Source organism: Thamnophis sirtalis, unplaced genomic scaffold (assembly GCF_051295495.1).
Source record: "Thamnophis sirtalis isolate CommonGarterSnake01/CBP01778 unplaced genomic scaffold, rThaSir2_p1.2 scaffold_1, whole genome shotgun sequence".
Taxonomy (NCBI): domain Eukaryota; kingdom Metazoa; phylum Chordata; class Lepidosauria; order Squamata; family Natricidae; genus Thamnophis; species Thamnophis sirtalis.
Window position 1 is genome coordinate 76,326,028 of NW_028261381.1, and position 18,742 is coordinate 76,344,769.

The window sequence follows — 18,742 nt, forward strand, 5'->3', positions numbered from 1 at the left end:
AGCTCCTCAGGTATCAATCAAAGAAGACTACACGTTGAAATAGAGAGTGGAGGAGGAGGAAAAGCAGTGCTGTATCTTTACAGACATTACTGTTGTGCACTGAATCTCAGAATAGCAATAAAGCAAATTAGAAGCTTCCTACTGCTTCTGAAATTCAGGTTCAAAAGAAATTATCCAGTTATACCAAAAAGCCTAAATATAAGAGTCATCTTCATAGCATCACGTGGCAATCACAGTAGCCATACCCTCTCCCCAACACACACAAACACATAAGTAGACACACACAGAGATGATATTCTAACTAACAATTCACACCAATTGACATAAAAACAGCCCATTCAAACCTGACCAAAACAAGATGTCTTACAATAAAAACTACCAATGTTTAAAAACACATTAGCATTTCATTTAAGTAAGATTTATTCCAGCGGAAAAGTACTTTCCATTTTAATGTCTACAAAAGAATTTGTGTACAGTCACAATGGGCAAGTACATTCTCCCATCAAAAAGCTGTCCTTATCTCACAGCTCAATGTTATATTACGCTTTTCTATGAATCAATACATACTTTCAGCATGTTTTATCATTTCATCTCTTTTAGTTTTTTTAGGTATTTACCTTCTGTTCCAAAAACCTGTTTTTGGATTTGCTATACATTTATAAATAAAAACATCATAAATAAAAGTCTTTAGGAAACTTGAAGTCAGTTTTAAAGAATAAGACACTGCACACAACATAACTTATTTTAACATTTAGAAAGGATCAACTGTTATAAGAACATGTCAATTTATTTCTCTCATTTCATGTGAGTGGCATTTGTAAATGGAGTATTTAAACATCAGCATTCTTGAAAGGTAAGCTCCTCTTTTGATTCTGAATACTAAATAACAGAAAATATTTGGGACAAATTCAAACTGTTTAAACTAATATCATCTTTACTAAAGGTATAGCTATTTCTCCTAAATGTGAGGCATTGACTAACTTAATCTTTAAAAAAAAAACTTTCTTGCAACTTATTTCTTCGAGGTATCCTGCCCTTATAATCTGCTTTCCCCCTTAATCTGATTCAATCAATGGTGGTTTTATCATTAAGTATCAAAAAGGGGCAGATTATCCCATGAATTAATTAGTACTACATCTACTGCAGAATAAGATATAAGAAAAAAGTATAAACAGTGTTTACCTTAATACTTTTCCTACTGCTTGTAGAACCATTTTGCAACTTATTCCAGTTTTGGGAGTTTGAGAAAGTACAGGTCTTTCACTGCTGTGGTTACAATGATCCCCAACCATGTTCAAGAGAGACAGAAAGAGAAGTGGGGAGAGGGGTGGTGTGATGGTGAGAAAAAGAGAGAGAAAGAGAACTGGAAGCTGCTAGCACCGACCTCGATAGCTCACCCTCTCTTTCCTATCCTCCTCAAAAAACTAGTCCAACTACATTCACAGAGTTCACAGCTTACTTCACTCTAACCCTCCCTCCTTCCTTGCTTCAGCCAATAAGAAAGCAGCAATGGAAACAGGAAAAAAAAAACCACGCTCAGCTAGAAAAGGCAAACAGCTGCTCCTTTTTACAAATTCTTCAGTAAAAGCCAAGCCTGGAAAGTTAATGCCAATAAGGAAGCATCTGAATTGGTTTTTTCAGGCTGGCGCCGGCTGTAAAACAAAACAAGAGAAGTAGTGTGGGGAATAAGCAAGCTTCTTTCAAGCATCTAGTTTGTACTGCAGTTTTATTAGGGACGATGCATGGATAGAGGAGAGGAGGGGACTGCTTTAATTTGTATTAAAAAACAGAGCTGCACGAACAAGTGAAAACATTTCATGATAAGCAGTTTTTTGTCTCAATCTTTACTCTTCAAAACATCAATTAGCCTTTGTAAATTTGTCTTTCATAACTATGCTCAATCTGATTTTTACCTTAGTATCTAATGTATTCACCAATCCTTCCCCCCTCCACACACACACAGTTGCATTGCTATAAGCACACACTCAGACACACACACACACACACACTAAATGTTACCTGCCAAGTGATCTGGCACTAAAACAGTTCAGTTAAGAATTGACTGGTGTTAGTCAACAAGCATGCTATTCACCGTTTCTTAAATCACTAATGCCTATCAACAGTGATAGACTATAAAAACTTGAGGTAATGCAGCAAAGAAGATACAGATCAAGCATCACATCTCTATCTCAAATGCAAAGAGCTGCTTTCGCAGTGAACGGCTAATTTAACACTGGAAGGTATTTTATAAGTATTGCTCCATCATGGTTTTAATTAATTACCAACAGTGTTACGTTTAGTGAGAATTTATCTATTCAACAGATCTCTCAATTCAAACATACGATTAGCAAACCAACACTAGCTAGCCTCATTCATATCCTTATAGTTATGAAACAGGCAAAAGGAGGAGAAAAGTTGTAAATAATAGCGAAGATTCAATAAAACTATGAATATATATAGGAAAATTAGCTAGTTATAGTATAAAGATAGTCAATAATAATGATCTGATCTTATTATATGCATGTTTCTTACTTTTTATGGTTATTTTAAGATGTATATAGCTGCCCAGAGTCATATCTGCAAGATGGGCTGCTATATAATTTTGATAAATAAAATAAAAATAAACAAATAAAATTATGTCCAATTCTTTGGAGGGGAGGTTGTAATAATTTATAGCAGGATTGTTAAACTCAATTTCATTGAGGAACGCATCAGGGCTGTGTTTGACATCAGGGGCCCGGAGTGTGGCCAGAGTGGGCATTGCCTGTTCGATGTCACTCATATCAGGGACAACTGTGGCCCTCCCGGGCACCATTTTCCTTGGAGAAGAAGGAGGCCGTCACAGCCAGAAACAGAGCTTGGGAGCCTGGCGGAGGCACTGTGGGCTGGTCCCTCACTATTTCCAGGGTGGCCCCATGGGCCAGATCTAAGCACTCCGTGGGCCACCCTTGAGTTTGACACTCCTGGTTTATAGAATCAAGTTTATGAAAGAGGTTAAATATATTTTTTCCAGGTATACCTCACCTTCCATTGGATATTTTTTCTCTAATGTACGTTAAAACAAACCAAAGGAGATAAAACTGCAATTTGTCTTATTATTGTCTTATTTATTAGACTGCAATTTGTCTAATAAAATTACATACTAGTATAACAGTGGTCCCCAATCTTTCTGGCTTTGCAGACTGGCAGCAGCAGTGTGTATGGAGTAGTGGTTTTGTATGCACATGCACTGCTTGCACAAATGCAGCTTTCAATGCTTGCTTGCTCGCCCTGGTGCTTTTCCAAGGGGCAGCGGTGCAGCGGCAGGCTGCAGACCAGGGGTTGGGAACCTCTGCAGCAAAGCAAATGTATACACTCTCATTTTCCACTTTCAATCTTATAGTCAAGTGGTCTCACAAGAATCAAAGAACATACTGCTAATAAAAATTTCATTTACTGTAGCTTTAATCCTAAAAAAATTTATTTAAATACTTTTACAGCAATTTGTTATTTATTTTATTTTATTTATTGAATGTGTTTGTTGTCCATCTCATAATAAAACTACTGCAGCCTAGAGCATTAAAGTCCTAACAATAAATATCTCTGAAACAATAGAAATCCCAATCAAGATAAAATTATGATTATAAATTAAAATGGGGATGGTGTTGCCTCCTAATTCGTCAGTGACTTCCAGTGTGAAATATTCCCATTGGTTCCCCAAAGCTATCTGGTGAAATCAGGTCTTCAGGCTCCTGCAGAAGGTAAGAAGGGTGAGAGCCAATCTCACCTCACAAGGTAAGATGTTCCCAAGGGCAGGAACCACAGCAAAGAAGGTGCTTCTCTTGGACTCTGCCAGTCAGAATTCCTTGACTATTGGGGCCTACAGCATGCCTCCTCTGCCAACACAGGTGAGATGGGCCAGTCCCAGTGGGTGAGATGGTTCATTAAGTAACCTGAACCCATGTCATGCAGGGGTTTAAAGATAATGACCAACACCTGGAATGAATTGCCTCCGGAAGCAGACTGGCAGCCAGAGCAGCTCAGCGAGCAGTGATGTAACATAGATCATTCTACGGACGCTAATAACTGCCTGTGTCTCCACACTCTGCACCAGTTGAAATTTCCAAATGCTTTACAAGGATAGCTAAAGCTGGCTATATTTAAGCAAGTAATAGCAAAACACTCTTCACATCTAATGCAAATGGACATTAAAACAAACAATACTGAGAATTTAACTATTCTGTAGATAAACTTGCAATCATTGAAGATTTTTTTAAAAAATAATCCCTTTGAATGAGAAAACATTTCCAAAATGTAAGTTCCATATTATGAGACTTCCAATGGCAATATTTATTTAAAGAAAGATGGGTATAAATCAAATTAATGAATGAATGAATGAAGTAACCGTCCAATCCCTGTCTGTTAACAGAGTTTATCTGAAATATATATTATACACTTTCTTTACATACTGTTTGAACCATACGTCCTGAATTTGCCTCACAGCAGTAAACCCCATATTTGTTATTATGCATTCCTTTTGACTTACATACTTCTTTATTCACTCTAACAAAACAATTACTAAGTGTGCATGAACATTCAAACACATTGTTAATGTTCAGTCTGATAAACTGTAAATACAGCACAGTCATTTTGCCTCAGTAAAAGGAAATCCTCTGCCTAACAATTATGTAGATGCATCTTGTAATGCACGTAAAAAGGAAAGCTTTACAATAAGCTTATAAGCTATTCTCAAAAGACAACTGATTGTTATTCTACGCAACAAAAAGCTCTAATAAAACTCTTAAAAATAAGCATTGCTTTATTTATTAGAAAGCATTAATAAAAACACAATACTTTTAGAATTTATAACATAATTATGATCAACTGTTGCTTAAGTAGTTGTTTGTTTGCCTCTTTCTGGCGCAGTCATTAAAAAATACAAAGAAAGAATATTAATATCATGAGGCTTTTCTCTATTATAACAGCAACTAATGAAATAAGTGTAATATATTACTGTTAAAAATACAAGATAATGTTAAGAAATGCAGTTTGCTCAGCTCTAGCTGAAAAGCTATGTAACCTAAATTGCAACCTATATTAAAACACCAAATTGTAACCTATTTATATACCATGTCCTCAACTTATTTGAATGACTCTATTTCAATATAATTGTGCTTCTGATATTATCTGAGAATATAACCTAAATATACTAGAATGTATTTTAAAGCCACTAGAAAAAATATTTTCATTTAAATGTCTAGCAAGAGCTTTCAAGGAAGGAAAGATTAATTGCAGGCTTTCACATGAAATTACTGGGAGAGTTGAATCTGTGCTGTACCAAGCTATTTGAAGGATGAAACAAGAACAATTTTTACAACTTTTTCTCGTATGCATTAACTCCTAATGATGATTTGCTTTCTGTGTAAAAACTGAATTTCCTGAAAGAAAATTTTCTGAAGTAGTTTTGTAGATGCTTTTAATTTCTTGGTTTCTAATTTTGCTTAATTCCTTAGTGTTCAGTGGCTAAGATGCTGAGCTTGTTGATCAGAAAGGTCAGTAATTCGAATCCCTAGCACCACGTAATGGAGTGAGCTCCCCGTACTTGTCCCAGCTTCTGCCAACTTAGCAGTTTGAAAGTATGTAAAAATGCAAATAGAAAAATAGGGACCACCTTTGGTGGGAAGATAACAGTATTCCGTACGCCTTCGGCATTTAGTCATGCCAACCACATGACCACTGAGATGTCTTCAGATAGTGCTAGCTCTTCGGCTTTGAAATGGAGATGAGCACTGCCCCCTAGAGCTAGAAACAACTAGTACATATGTGTGAGGGGAATGGATGGAAACTAATCAAGGAGAGAAACAATCTGGAATTAAAGAGAAATTTCGTAACAGTGAGAACAATTAACCAGTGGAACAGTTTACCTTCATAAATTGTAAGTGGTTCATCACTGGAGGGTCTCCTGCTTGAGCAGAGGGCTGGACTAGAAGACCTCCAAGATCTCTTCCAGCTCTATTCTGATTGATTGATTTTCCAAATAAATTCTGAAGTTAAAAATGCTTTATGGAAAAGGAGATTGGGAAACGCTTAGAATTGCAGGGCTCAACTCTCCATTCTGGTACACAGCAGAACCTCTTTTTTATTATTTTTCCATTGTATTTATCATCCACTTCCCCTCAAAAAAATTGTCCTAAAATATCTAGGCATGCTCAGAATACTTAAGTTTGTTTTTTAAAATAAATCTGAGGATTTTTGCCCATCTTCTGACAAATGAAATACAAAAAATACCTTAGTTCAACCACAAAAAACTACTGACTTCCCTCTGAAGTCTGTCATGACTATACTTCAACATAACAAGGCTATTAGCTACTTATCTATCATATTTATAATTTAAAGTGCAGAGAAAATTATTTAATTTCCTTAAAACAGGAGCCATTTCAGATGAGTCAAATATAGTACTTTTATCAGACTTCTGGTTGAGAGCCACGGTGAGCTAAATGTCTACTTTGCAGTAGGGCAGGACTATGACAGAGATAAGTGCAGGAGGCAGGATTTTGGCTGCCAAAATTCTCTCTGGATTAGGGAAAGATCTTTAAGATAGCCTGTGTGACTCCTTAAAGCCGTTTCTTGTGAGTAAACTGCAGGAATTATCTTTTTGCAGTTTGCTTTTGGATTAAGCAGCTGGGATTTGAGAAAGGCACTATATTTGCTCACAGTCATTAGTGCAGCCATTTTAAAGAACATTAAACTTGACTGAACCTGAATTCTTAATCACTTTTTATTGGTGCTCCCCTCCCCCATTGGTTTAGAAAAATTAATACAATACAATAGCAGAGTTGGAAGGGCCCTTGGAGGTCTTCTACTCCAACCCCCTGCTTAGGCAGGAAACCCTATATTGTTCCAGACAAATGGCTATCCAACATCTTCTTAAAGACTTCCAGTGCTGGGGCATTCACAACTTCTGGAGGCAAGCTATTCCATGATTGATTGTTCTAACTGTCAGGAAATTTCTCCTCAATTCTAAGTTGCTTCTCTCCTTGATTAGTTTCCACTCACTGCTTCTTGTTCTACCCTCAGGTGCCTTGGAGAATAGTTTGACTCCCTCTTCTTTGTGGCAATATCCTGAGATATTGGAACACTGCTATCATGTCTCCCCTAGTCCTTCTTTTCATTAAACTAGACATACCCAGTTCCTGCAACCGTTCTTCATATGCTTTAGCCTCCAATACTCTTCAGAATGACGTTATACTGCCCTCACTGGGTGAGTTGCCTTCACTTTAGGGAAAGAAAGTTTAAATATAATTTTAAAAACTTTTGAAAAATATTGTTTTCTGGATTAATTATCAAAAGCATACTTAGAATATGGATTTTAAACAATTTAACAAAGGATTAAGATCTCAAATGGACTTGGAATCACAACTAACTTTTCAGAAAATTTCTTCTCATGAGAAAGTGGCATAGTTTACTTTTTTACCAGCCAAAATAAGATAATGGGACTTTAAATGTTGGAAACTAGAGTTGGGCACTAGGCGGAGTTGGACTGGAGTTGGACACTAGGCGGAGCTATAGGATAACAAAAGAATGGAAGAAAATAATTTAATAGTGAGGTATTTGATGGAAAGTATGAAAAAATTATGAAGATTTTTGACAAATAGTCTTCGAAACTCTTGCAAATGACTGATAAATGGACAGTTAAGGATGCAATGGAAGAAAAATAGGAGGCATTGGATAAGTTTGAAATTAACTTGGATGTGGAAATAAACGTAGAAAGGAAGAATGCCAAAAAAGGATGCATTAGAGTTTCAAATGAAATGGATGATGTTTTAGTGCCATGTATAGAAGTTGTAAATAAAGGAAATATACAATTAATACACAGAAAGGGAGGGGGAGGGGAGGAGAGAGAGAGGGTTCCCCCCCCCACTGAATGTACAAAAGACGTCTATGAAAGTTTTGAAGGACTTTTTGAGAACTGATCTCCCCAAAAAGGATAAATTTCTTTATCAGATTTACAAAACAGATTTGCTAAGGTTTGAAAGATCTTCTGGGGAAGGATTAAAAAAAACAGTGGCAAGAAATTAAGATGTGGGATTTTATTTGAAGGATAAGATAGTTAAAAGAATAGGAAGGAATATATAATTGGCTTATTTGATCAAAGTTAAAACTGATAATTACTTGTATCTGACAACCCTTACTGGACTTTTGCTGACATGGAATGAATAATGAGGAAAAATAAAATTGTTTGGAAAACATGGTATATTCATCATAAATTGTTATTTGTATTTCATCTATTGCATCTCTATTAAATCAAAGAAATTCCAGTGGAAGAATTAGCCTCAGAGGAGCGAAGGCAGCAGCAGATCATGGCATGGAAGACACTGCAATACTTTGAGTTTAGGCTTGGCATTGTTGGAACCATGTTCCACCAACATGGATGCCCCCCTCCCAAAAAACATGAATGTCCTGCTGCATGGCAGACCACTCCAGCCTCACAAAATCCTACCGTATCACATGGATTCAGGCAATTTGCAAGGAAATTAAAGGTACTTCCAAGACCTGACATATTTAATTGACAAACATCACATCAATAAAAAACCAGGATCCACGAACACTGGCTGACAGTCAAATACCATGATCCCAAATCCTTAATCTCTACCCAGACTGACACCAAACAGCACCAGTTTGATTGGAGCAACACAAAAATCATTGGCCATGCTACCACCCACCATACTCATGTGTTCATCAAAGCCTGGCACTCCACAAGCAACTCCATCCGACACATTGACCTGCAACCAGCCTACGAACCTCTCAGAATCCATATCAACCACACAGCCAACCAGAGACAGTACCAACCCTCAACCAACCCATGCAAGTCCTCCCCCCAATGACCGTCACCTGATGTAATCACAAGACTCTTTTCCCCATCACAAGACTCTCACTGATGACTCACACCTGACCCATCACAAGACTCCCACTTGACACACCCACACCTGAAACCCGTATAAACAGAAGAACACTCTTATTTTGGAATCTACTTTATTGCCACTACACAAAATATCTATGAAGAACAGTAGAATGCAACCATTATTTGGACTATTTTTCTTATGAGAGACTTTCACAATGGATATTTCTTTTTTAAAAAAATTCCCTTTTGTTAGAGAATGGATAAAGTGCATACCTACAGTCAATTAATAAGATTCGCTTGTGCATTTTTATTATTGAAATTATTCTATAAATATATTTTAAAAGGTTCAGACGGATAATATCTTCTAGGGCTTTGCAGAGATCTGGTAAGGGCGAAGTATGATTTACACACACACACACACCTAAGATGTTCTAATTTTAAAAAAGACTAGTTTGGCTGGGATGTTAACTACAGTTTAATGTTATAAGAATAAGCCTCAGCAGGATTAGAGCTTGAACTCTGTCCTGACCACCAACAGTATGGCTAGGAGGTGTCTGAAAATACTCATTTTCACTGTGTTTTAATTGTAGTATTGTAAGTCATGGAAACTTAACTATGTATAATTAGTTTTAACTACGGGGAAAAATGAGTCACTTTCAAAGCATATTTTATAAATGTGTCTTATTTCAATTACCAGAATTATAATTAACCACATTGGAAGGACAGGGAAGAAAAATGGAAGCTTATGAGCCTCAAGGCTTTATTTAATACAAGTCAAAGTTTAGCAGTACATCCAAATAACTACTCAATTATGACTTATTATGATTAACATAGCTAATGTATCAAATTAAAAAAAATCTGCTAAGCTTATGAATTCAATACTGATGTGACCTAAAAAAGCTATCTACAATGAAAACTGTTATCTATATAAATAAAAATATAAATGTTTGTTTGTTCAAAATCTTAAATCTCCGAAAGTTCTTCACCGATTACTTTGAAATTTTGACACAACGTTGCATTTGAATACGCACATGTTTTTATATACGTATATTATATAGATGTCACACCTGTGACAGCTAAAAACATGCTTTTTTGAAAACCAGCACCACCTGTTGGACGTAAAAGCAACACACGCTATACTAAATATTTCATGACTCCATTTCAATGTTTCCGATTGCATTGTTATATTGAATTTTCATAGATTTTGATTTATTTTCATTTTGATTTAATTATTTCATGTGACATTGCGTTGGAATTGAGCTGTGTCGTTTACCATAGTGTTCATTTCGTGAGTACAGTATATTCGGAACAGTTCGGCCTCTCTCCAGCTTCGTCCTGATGGTCCCTTTATATGTGTGGCTGGCCGCACCCTTTCCCCTTTCTGCCCCTCCTCCAACAAGCTTCGGCCATTTCTGCCAAGGGGAGCTGAAGTCCTTCGACCTCCCCCTCCCCTCCCCGCCCGCCAGGCTTTTGCTGTCTGTAGTGGGGCAGCACCTGCACCATCCCTTAGCCGCCTCCCCCTGCCCTTAAGCCGGCCTCTCCCTGCCCAGCCCAGAGGAGCTCCAGAGGAGGCAGAGGCGGAGCATCTCCTCAGCCTGGCTGGCCGTGCGTGCTCTCCACCCCCCCTCACAGCGAGCTAGCTATGGCCTCACCAAAGTGGCTCCAATGGGGCAGCGACGGCGGTGTCAGCCTGAGGGGCAGCGGGGCTGGAGCGGCCGCTGGGTGCCCCGTGAGGCGGTGGCTGCAGCGGCGGCAGCATCTCTGGATGGGGCCGTGGCTGGTGGGGGCTGCCTCATGCCTGCATTGCCAGGGGTGGCTCCATCCTCCTCCTGCTGCTCCTCAGGGGACGCCAGCTGTCTCCTCTTGCCACCGCCGCTGAGGAAAGCCGGGTTGGGGTGGCGGCCACCTCCTCCTCCTCTCCTCCTCAGCCCGGCCAGCCAGTGCCTGAAAGAAGTGTCGGCGTCATCAGTGGCGGTGCTGGGCCTTCCTCCCACTGGTCCCAATGCAACAGCAGCAGCAGCAGCCTAACTCAGCAGCGGAGGTGCGGGAGAAGAAGATGGCGCAGCCCGCAATGCTGCCTTAGCGGGCCAGCAGCAGCAGCAGCGGGGGTGCCGGCTTGGAGGACTTCCTGCCCAGCCTGCAAGCCCAGCCGACAACGCCTCCCCCAGCCTCTGCCACCACCTCCATCTCCTCCTGCCCTCCCGGGGCGCCTCTGCCTCAGAGCCTGGCATTGCTCTCGCAGGGAGGGGGTCCAGCGGGTGCCCAGTTGAAGAAGAGCAACTTCCAGATCACTAGTGTTACCCTGGCGCAGATCTCGGCCAGCCTCAGCTCCAACAACAGCATTGCCGAAGACACGGAGAGCTACAACGACCTGCGCCATCTTCTTCCTCTCCTGCGCCTCCGACGATGAGTCAGGCTGCTGCTGCTGAGGCTGCTGCTGCATTGGGACCACTAAGAACTTCTCCTCCTCCGAGATCCTGGATGTCTCGCTCTCCCGGGCCATCAACTTGGGGGAGTCTGAGTACAGCTCCTCCGAGGAGATACTCAACAACTTCCACAAGACCGACAGCTCCAGCGCCATCTCCCCCAACCAGCCTCACCCAGCCCAGCAGCCCCGAGGTCTGACCAATGGCAATGCCCACCCGCCACCCCACTACGCTCACAGGGGACACCCCCAGCCTCGCTCCCATGCTGGGGTCCCCCTGTCCATGTCCAGAGGGGCCCCATCCAGCCCATCGTTCCAGAGGCTGCCCATTTGGGGAGGAGCTTGGAGGGACCAGGCCGGGGCCTGTGGGAACATCCTCCATGATGGCTCTTGCAAGGGCCACCATGGCTCACTTCCATACAGGGGCCGTCTCTGCCGGGGGAGCTGTGGCCGGTTTAGCGAGTCACAGGGCTTGCCAGGTGGGCAAGACCCTCATGAACCTTGCTGCTGCTGGCAACAGCATGACCCTGCCCGGAGGGAACCACCCTGGGAATGTTTCTTTCTTCGCATGCTTTTGGTAAATGTGCCCCATCCAAGGTCTTTCCAGCAATTGAAAATTGTTTCTCACATGGACAATTATATGTTGCGGGTTCTAGAGTCAGCAAACCAGACAATCTCTATATCTGCACAGACAATGGAATAACAAAAAATATTGTATACCCACAAGCATTGTGAAATTAAACATATTAGAAACTTGGACTTTCTCCTTTCTTTCTTTTCCATTTAACCAGGCTGGGCCACAGCAACATGTGGCCGGGTACAGCTAGTAGATAATATAATAACCCAGGGGGCAGGACGAGTTATGTGAAGCAGAAACAACACTTTTTCCTAAAACAAATGTGATTATTATTATTTTGTTGTTGCATGATTTTCAGGTGGTGGTGGAGGGAATGACAACCAATGTGTGGTGACCATAGGCATTGCTAAAGTGACAGCAGCCTCACTGTATAGGCTCCACTATAATTATAAGCACAAGTAATAATGTTCAATAGATTTGCTGTTATGGATTTCAGATTTGGTATATTTGGTTTCACGAATAGATTTAATCAGATCTGAAATCTGATTAGTATTAAATTAGAAATCTTCAATAGGTATTCTGCCTTTTAAAACTAGCAGTTACAGGAATCATCCTGAAACAAGTGAAAATTCAATTATAGCTCTTTCAGCTTTTTTCAATTTTGAAAAATCATTATTTTCAAATAAATGTATCTTAAATATGATTCTGTAATAAGTGAATATGAATATTGCTTGATAGCTAGAGGTTATTGAACACAAGCTCTATTAATTTCAAGTTATAATAAAGAATCACTTATAATCATTGTAAATGAAATTAAAATTTCAAAAGGAAAAAGTTGATTTACAGAGACTGGGTAGCAGTGTTTTGGACCATTAATTATGAAGGTCTATATATATATGTTATATTTGAGCTGATAAATTATATATATATATATATATATATATATATATATATATATATATATATATATATATATATATATATATATATATATATATATATATATATATATATATATATATATATATATATATAATCTCTTGGCAAAACCACTCTGAGTCAGCAATGCAGGCACAGCATGATAAAGTCAGAAGGTAGATTAATTCTAAATTGCAAAGATAATGTGTTTGGGGTTTCTCAAAGAGAACTTAAATGTTCTCCACATCCTATTCAGAATTACAAATTCTAATTCAAGAGCATAGTTACAATCTGGTAAAAAGGTGAAAAGGAAGAGCTAGATTCTCCATCCTACCCCAAAATTGTCCTATGATAAGAAAGTAAGTGCTTACCGTATTTTTGGAGTATAAGATGCACCTTTTTTCCTCAAAAAAAGAGGCTGAAAATCTGGGTGCGACTTATAAATCGAATACAGTACTTTTTGCCTCCTGAAGCCCCGCCCCCTTCACCAAAATGGCCGTGCATAGCCTTATGGAGGCTTTCAGAGAGCTCCTGGGGGCTGGGGAGGGCAGAAATGAGCAAAAAACGGGCCAGCTGATGGAAGACTCTGGTGGGATTTGCTGGCCCACAACCATAGAGTGCACTCCCAGAACAGCCGCTGCCGGAAGACTCGGCAGCCGATCTCCAGAGTTTGGAAGCTGGAAAAGAAGTTATGCTCAGAGCCAGGTGGTGGCGGCAGTGCCCTGGCCCTGCAGGGAGAGCTGGGCCAGGGCATGGTGAGGCTGGGAGGCACACGAGCTGTGGGCAAAACAGTGCTCGCGCAATCCCCTTCTCCAGCCGGGCAGAGTGCCATGCACTGACCTAGGGGTATCCCGAATGTGCCAAGCCATGAGAGCTGGGGGATGGGCAGAGCACCACGTGGCTTGACACCTTCGGGATACCCCTAGATCAGTGAATGATGCTCTGCCCAGCTGGAAAGGGAGGTTGCCGGGTGGCTGCTTGTGAATGTGGTCACCTCATGGGTGCTGTGCTGCTGCAACAGCGCAACACAGCTGTTTGTCCCCGAGGCTGTGCCCGCCTCTTCAGGAGCTCGCTTGCAAGAAAGCAGCCATTCGGCAACCCCAAAACAATAAGCCCCCCCAATAATAAGGCCCAAGCCATATTTGGGGCTGGGGCAAAAGAAAATAAGACCCTGTCTATAAAACACGGTATTATAATGTGTGCAATCAGGATTCTAAATTATGTGGAAAATGTCTATTAGCAAAATAGGTCCTGCTCCAATGCAGCGAGTTTATTTTTAATTAATTAAATTTTAGTTAATTTCAAATTAACTAAAGATTCCCTACTGAATTTCCAACAAGGTACATGAGATGATATTATGTTGAGACCCTTTGGCAGAACTATGTATCATGTATATAATCATAGGTAAGTGCACAATCAATTAGTCATACTGTCACAATAATGTAGATCAAACCATGTGATTGATTCTGCTAGAACAAATTACTGGACTTTCTAATATGCAATTTCATCTTTGAATAGGTCTCATTAAGTACACATCAAAACAGATAAATTTACCAATTATCTCAAACCCTATAACATTAGGTTGTGGCATCACAGTCTACAAGAATCTTCTAATGTCCCCTCCAAAATCAGAAGCAGTGGCAAACCGATAGCTGAACCACATAGTTAAGACTGCTATAAAACTTCACCATGAAAAACAAAATCCAGAAATAAAAAATTCTAGGTAAGCAAATAAGGGATGCTGTATTTATGAAGATGAAACTAATGTGGGCACTGGTATAATGATAGACTTACTCCTGTCTTGTCTAGTGCCATCGCTGTTTGCAACTGATCAGTTCAGCTATTTAATTCTGCATTTTTTTTTAGTAGCATGTAACATGTCGGTTGTGGGAATGGCACTGAGGATTAAGCAAATGGGAGAGGCTCAGAAGATTAATGATAGGGAGGTATATTGTTGGGTACCCTTGGATTCATGAGGCATATCAGCAACACTGTATGATAGGGCTTTAGTTTAAGGAACGTGATATTGACCAACAACTCTGGATGGAGAAGGACCTAAAAATGAATCCCCAAAATTTACAGATACTGTTTGTCATCGTTTAAGTATACCACTACACAAATTAATTATCACAATCTTTACTTGTTGAAAGACATCTGCAGAACACACAACACCTGAGGATTAACAGTAGAGCTGCATTCTGCATGGCATCAAGGACAAGGATAAAGTGGGACCTGTAACTCATATTTTATCTTTTGAAGATGTAAAAGGCTGACAAGACTGAACTTACAGTTACAAACTCTAAACTTCCATTTATTGGTCCTATCAGAATTTACTCTCTTAAAACTGCAGGGTGGAGCATTCATTCTCTCCCCAGTAAAGGAGAATAACCACCTGAAAGTTTTTGAATTTAAGAAATCTTTGGGGTGGAATTTAATAACTATATTTAATGTTTTCAACTTTTTTTTTTGTTAAGTGGGTACAAGTGATGTAGTCTCTGCCTCTCCATGGCCAATAAATCTTTTATTTCTGACATCTGCACTAAAATTACTTAAAACAAACTATTTGTGGTAATTTTACCCTGCTTTCCAGCAGAAAATGCCGTAGAACTGGCTTACTAGCATCAATAATTAGACAAGCGTTATATTTAGGCTTACAGTTCAAAAATGAAACTTGAGGGGAAAGGAGACAAGTATAGGCACACATTCTCAAAGTTATAAATTCCGATATAGATTTAGAAACCTTTTAAAACTCATTTAATTTTTTTTTAAAACTTTTGGTTTCTTCATCTTCTCCTATTTAGTGTTTAACATTCTTTCAAATTAAATGAACAACAGAAGGCCACAGAATTTTCCAGGGGCCAAGGCTCTGGCGTGGAAGCTGAACAAAATTGTGCCCTTCTACTTTAAGACAAACTTCACTGACCCTGATGGAGTGTCACTACACAAATGCAAAACTGTGAATCTGGCTCCTTGAAAATAATAATTAAAAAAATTGCCAGCTGAATCTGGGAGGGAATCACTTTAAATGCTGACGGCTAGCCAAGAGCTTCCTGGAAGCAATGTTTTTGATTTGCCTCTTATTGCCTTAAATCCAGAAACCTCACTCCTTGTTTCTAACACCACCTGTTTTGCACCCGATCACTTCAGATCCAGTATTATACCTTTGGAATTGAACTTATGTGCTTACAACTTCTCCCGACCACCACACGCTTTTTCTCTCCAGTTCCTTCTCTGAGTCTGGTCTAACTATAAGGGACTACATTCATTTTAGGCAGGTATTTTCATTAGGATTTCCTCAATTGTTCATCTAGGATTTCATAACCCAAAGTTTGACTGTAACCTGTAAACAAAGTGGTTATTTTTCTTATCTTATATTTTTAACGGCTGAATTTTGCTTTCACTTTCTTCTTACTTTTGAAGCCTAAAGTACACAGTTAAGATCAAGATCACACAAACAGGAAATGCATATCATTAAGATTTTCTCTCCTCCCGGAGCATATTTGTTCCCAAATGCCACCAATTAAAGATTATGGATTGAAATGGCACAAGTAAACATTTCATGCTACAACTACTGCTACATCACAATCCTATGTTCTGTCAGACAAGGAAATAATGCATACCCTGAAGCATTACTTACACTGTTGCGTAATTGCTCATGTTTTTCAGTTACATGGTAAGCTGTATAGATAAAATGATATAGCAAACAGCTGCTTATTTTTTCTTAAAATTTCTTAGACCAAAGGGATAAATCAATTATTATTGTGCATCTTCTATGACAGAAAGGAGAGGGAAAAAATCAAATGATTTTAGTAGGAGAGTAAGATGACAGAACTATTTTCTTTTCCAGAAAAGGTAACTGGTAGCCTATTTTAAAAGAAAAGTGGTACAAAATGAAAAATGGTACACCACAATCATATTTTTACAATCATATTTTTGTATACCACTGTATCTGTTTCTATCGTCTTTTCTCAGACTTTCCTGAACAGACTTTTGTTTCACACCTTTATTAACCCACTTAAAATGAGACACTAAGTGCAAAATTAATTAACTATAAATAATGGTTGTTATGAGGACCTGCTTTATATGGACAAACTACAGCTTTCCTAACAAATAAAAAGTTTAAGCTGAACAAAAAGAGATATTTTCCCTGCTATTGTTTCCATTAAATAATGCTATGAGATCACCTGCTAGTCTTAATTAGAAATAAATTATTCTTCTTACCGGTATTTCTTAAGTAACAATTTTGTTAAGAACCTCACAGCATACATGGGTTAAAAAAACAGCATTTCAAAATAATCAAAGCAGTGTTTCATGTAAGAGGAGGAGCAGCAGAACCTGGGAGATGAATTAAAAGAGGAATTAGCCTAAAATCCCTATGTAGCCATAAGTGAACTAAATCCATTCTCCCTTGGGTTCCATTGACTCTTATTTAAATCCAAGCAGGTGCTAACCATTAGTTGAGAAGATTCCTGTGCATAGGCATGAATAGCAATAAATCAGTTTAACTGGACCTTATGTGTGGATCTAATCTTTTGCACCTGACTCTCCAGTTCTTATAGCACAATGAAGTTTTGTGGAAAATATGGAATAGTGATGCTGATGGCGAGAATCTGATCTTCCTGTCCTTAACTGAAAGATATATTAAAGATAACAGAAGAGATGAGAGTTCCATACCTAGATTTCATTTTGCATCTAGCCCAAGACCAAGAATCTCATTACTCTGGGGTTCTTGATGTTCCCTGAGCTTGATTGTTTCCTTGCAGACATTTCATTACCTAACTAGGTAACATCATCAGTACTAGAAGAGAGTGGGATTTGTTCTCTTGGACTTGCCCTGTCAGTGTTGTGGGGCGAGTTCTTGGTGATTGTTTGATTAGACTGTTATTTATTGTTAGCTTCTTTGTCTTAGTTGATAGTTCCCTTGGTTGGAGTATTGTTTACTTCTTGATTGTTGGTCTATCGTATTAGCAATAGCAATAGCAGTTAGACTTATATACCGCTTCATAGGGCTTTCAGCCCTCTCTAAGCGGTTTACAGAGTCAGCATATTGCCCCCAACAACAATCCGGGTCCTCATTTTACCCACCTCGGAAGGATGGAAGGCTGAGTCAACCCTGAGCCAGTGAGATTTGAACAGCCGAACTGCAGAACTGCAGTCAGCTGAAGTAGCCTGCAGTGCTGCATTTAACCACTGTGCCACCTATTAATCTTTGGGTTCATCCCTGCTTATCTGTGTGTTGATTAATAGTGAGGTGGTGTTTAGGTCTTTTTGTTTCCTTTTTGATTGTTTTTTTAGCGGTATGTAGATGTTGTTTATCTCTATGAGCCCATTGCTGGCTGATTTGTCTGACTGCCAGGCTTCCAAGAATTCTCTAGCATTTTTGGGCTTGACTTGGCCTACAAATTTTCCCAAGGGACCACATGAGAAATTGGGATTGTTGTCTCATCACCACACACATTTCCCAATCCTGGGATGGCTACACTGACACCCCAATACTGATGCTCTATGCCCAATGCTCCTACCGTCTTGTCTTCTCGCTGCCACTATAGGCTGGGCTGAGACCTCCGACAGACCAGCTATGGCCCATAGACAGTAAAATGCTCAGATCTGGTCTAGGATGCTGAGAGATTCTCAGTAGAAACTATGGTAAAGTCTGCCCATGTATTGTGAAATTAAGAAATTTTCATCATGTCTTCTATTGTTATTTGGTGTTCATGGATGTGCTCTGCTAGTCTTCTGCCTGTTTGTCCTACGCAGTAGCTGTTACAGTATGTTGTAGATGATTCCTGTTGCTGGAGCTGATGGGGATTTTGGTTACTTAGGATGTTTTGGAGATTTTTAAATTGGTTTGTGTGCTATGGAGATGCCATATGATTTCAGTAATCCACTGGTGGTTTCTGAGAGGTTTCTGATGTATAGCAGTGTTATCCTTTTCACAGCT

The 18,742-nt window shown here is 39.5% G+C and overlaps 1 protein-coding gene across 2 annotated transcripts in view; it reads right to left on the reverse strand.

Moving 5' to 3' along the window:
- MOB2 (MOB kinase activator 2) overlaps positions 1-18,742 on the reverse strand; it is a 120,838-nt gene that overhangs the window by 34,259 nt on the left and 67,837 nt on the right. The window contains exon 1 of one of the 2 annotated variants that reach the window (XM_014058631.2): positions 1,183-1,422. The exons of the other annotated variant lie outside the window; for it this stretch is intronic. Within the exon in view, the coding sequence (XP_013914106.2) occupies positions 1,183-1,292 (110 nt within the window). The 5' untranslated portion in view covers positions 1,293-1,422. Of the gene's footprint in view, positions 1-1,182; positions 1,423-18,742 lie in introns of those variants that run through there. 2 annotated transcript variants of the gene reach the window in all.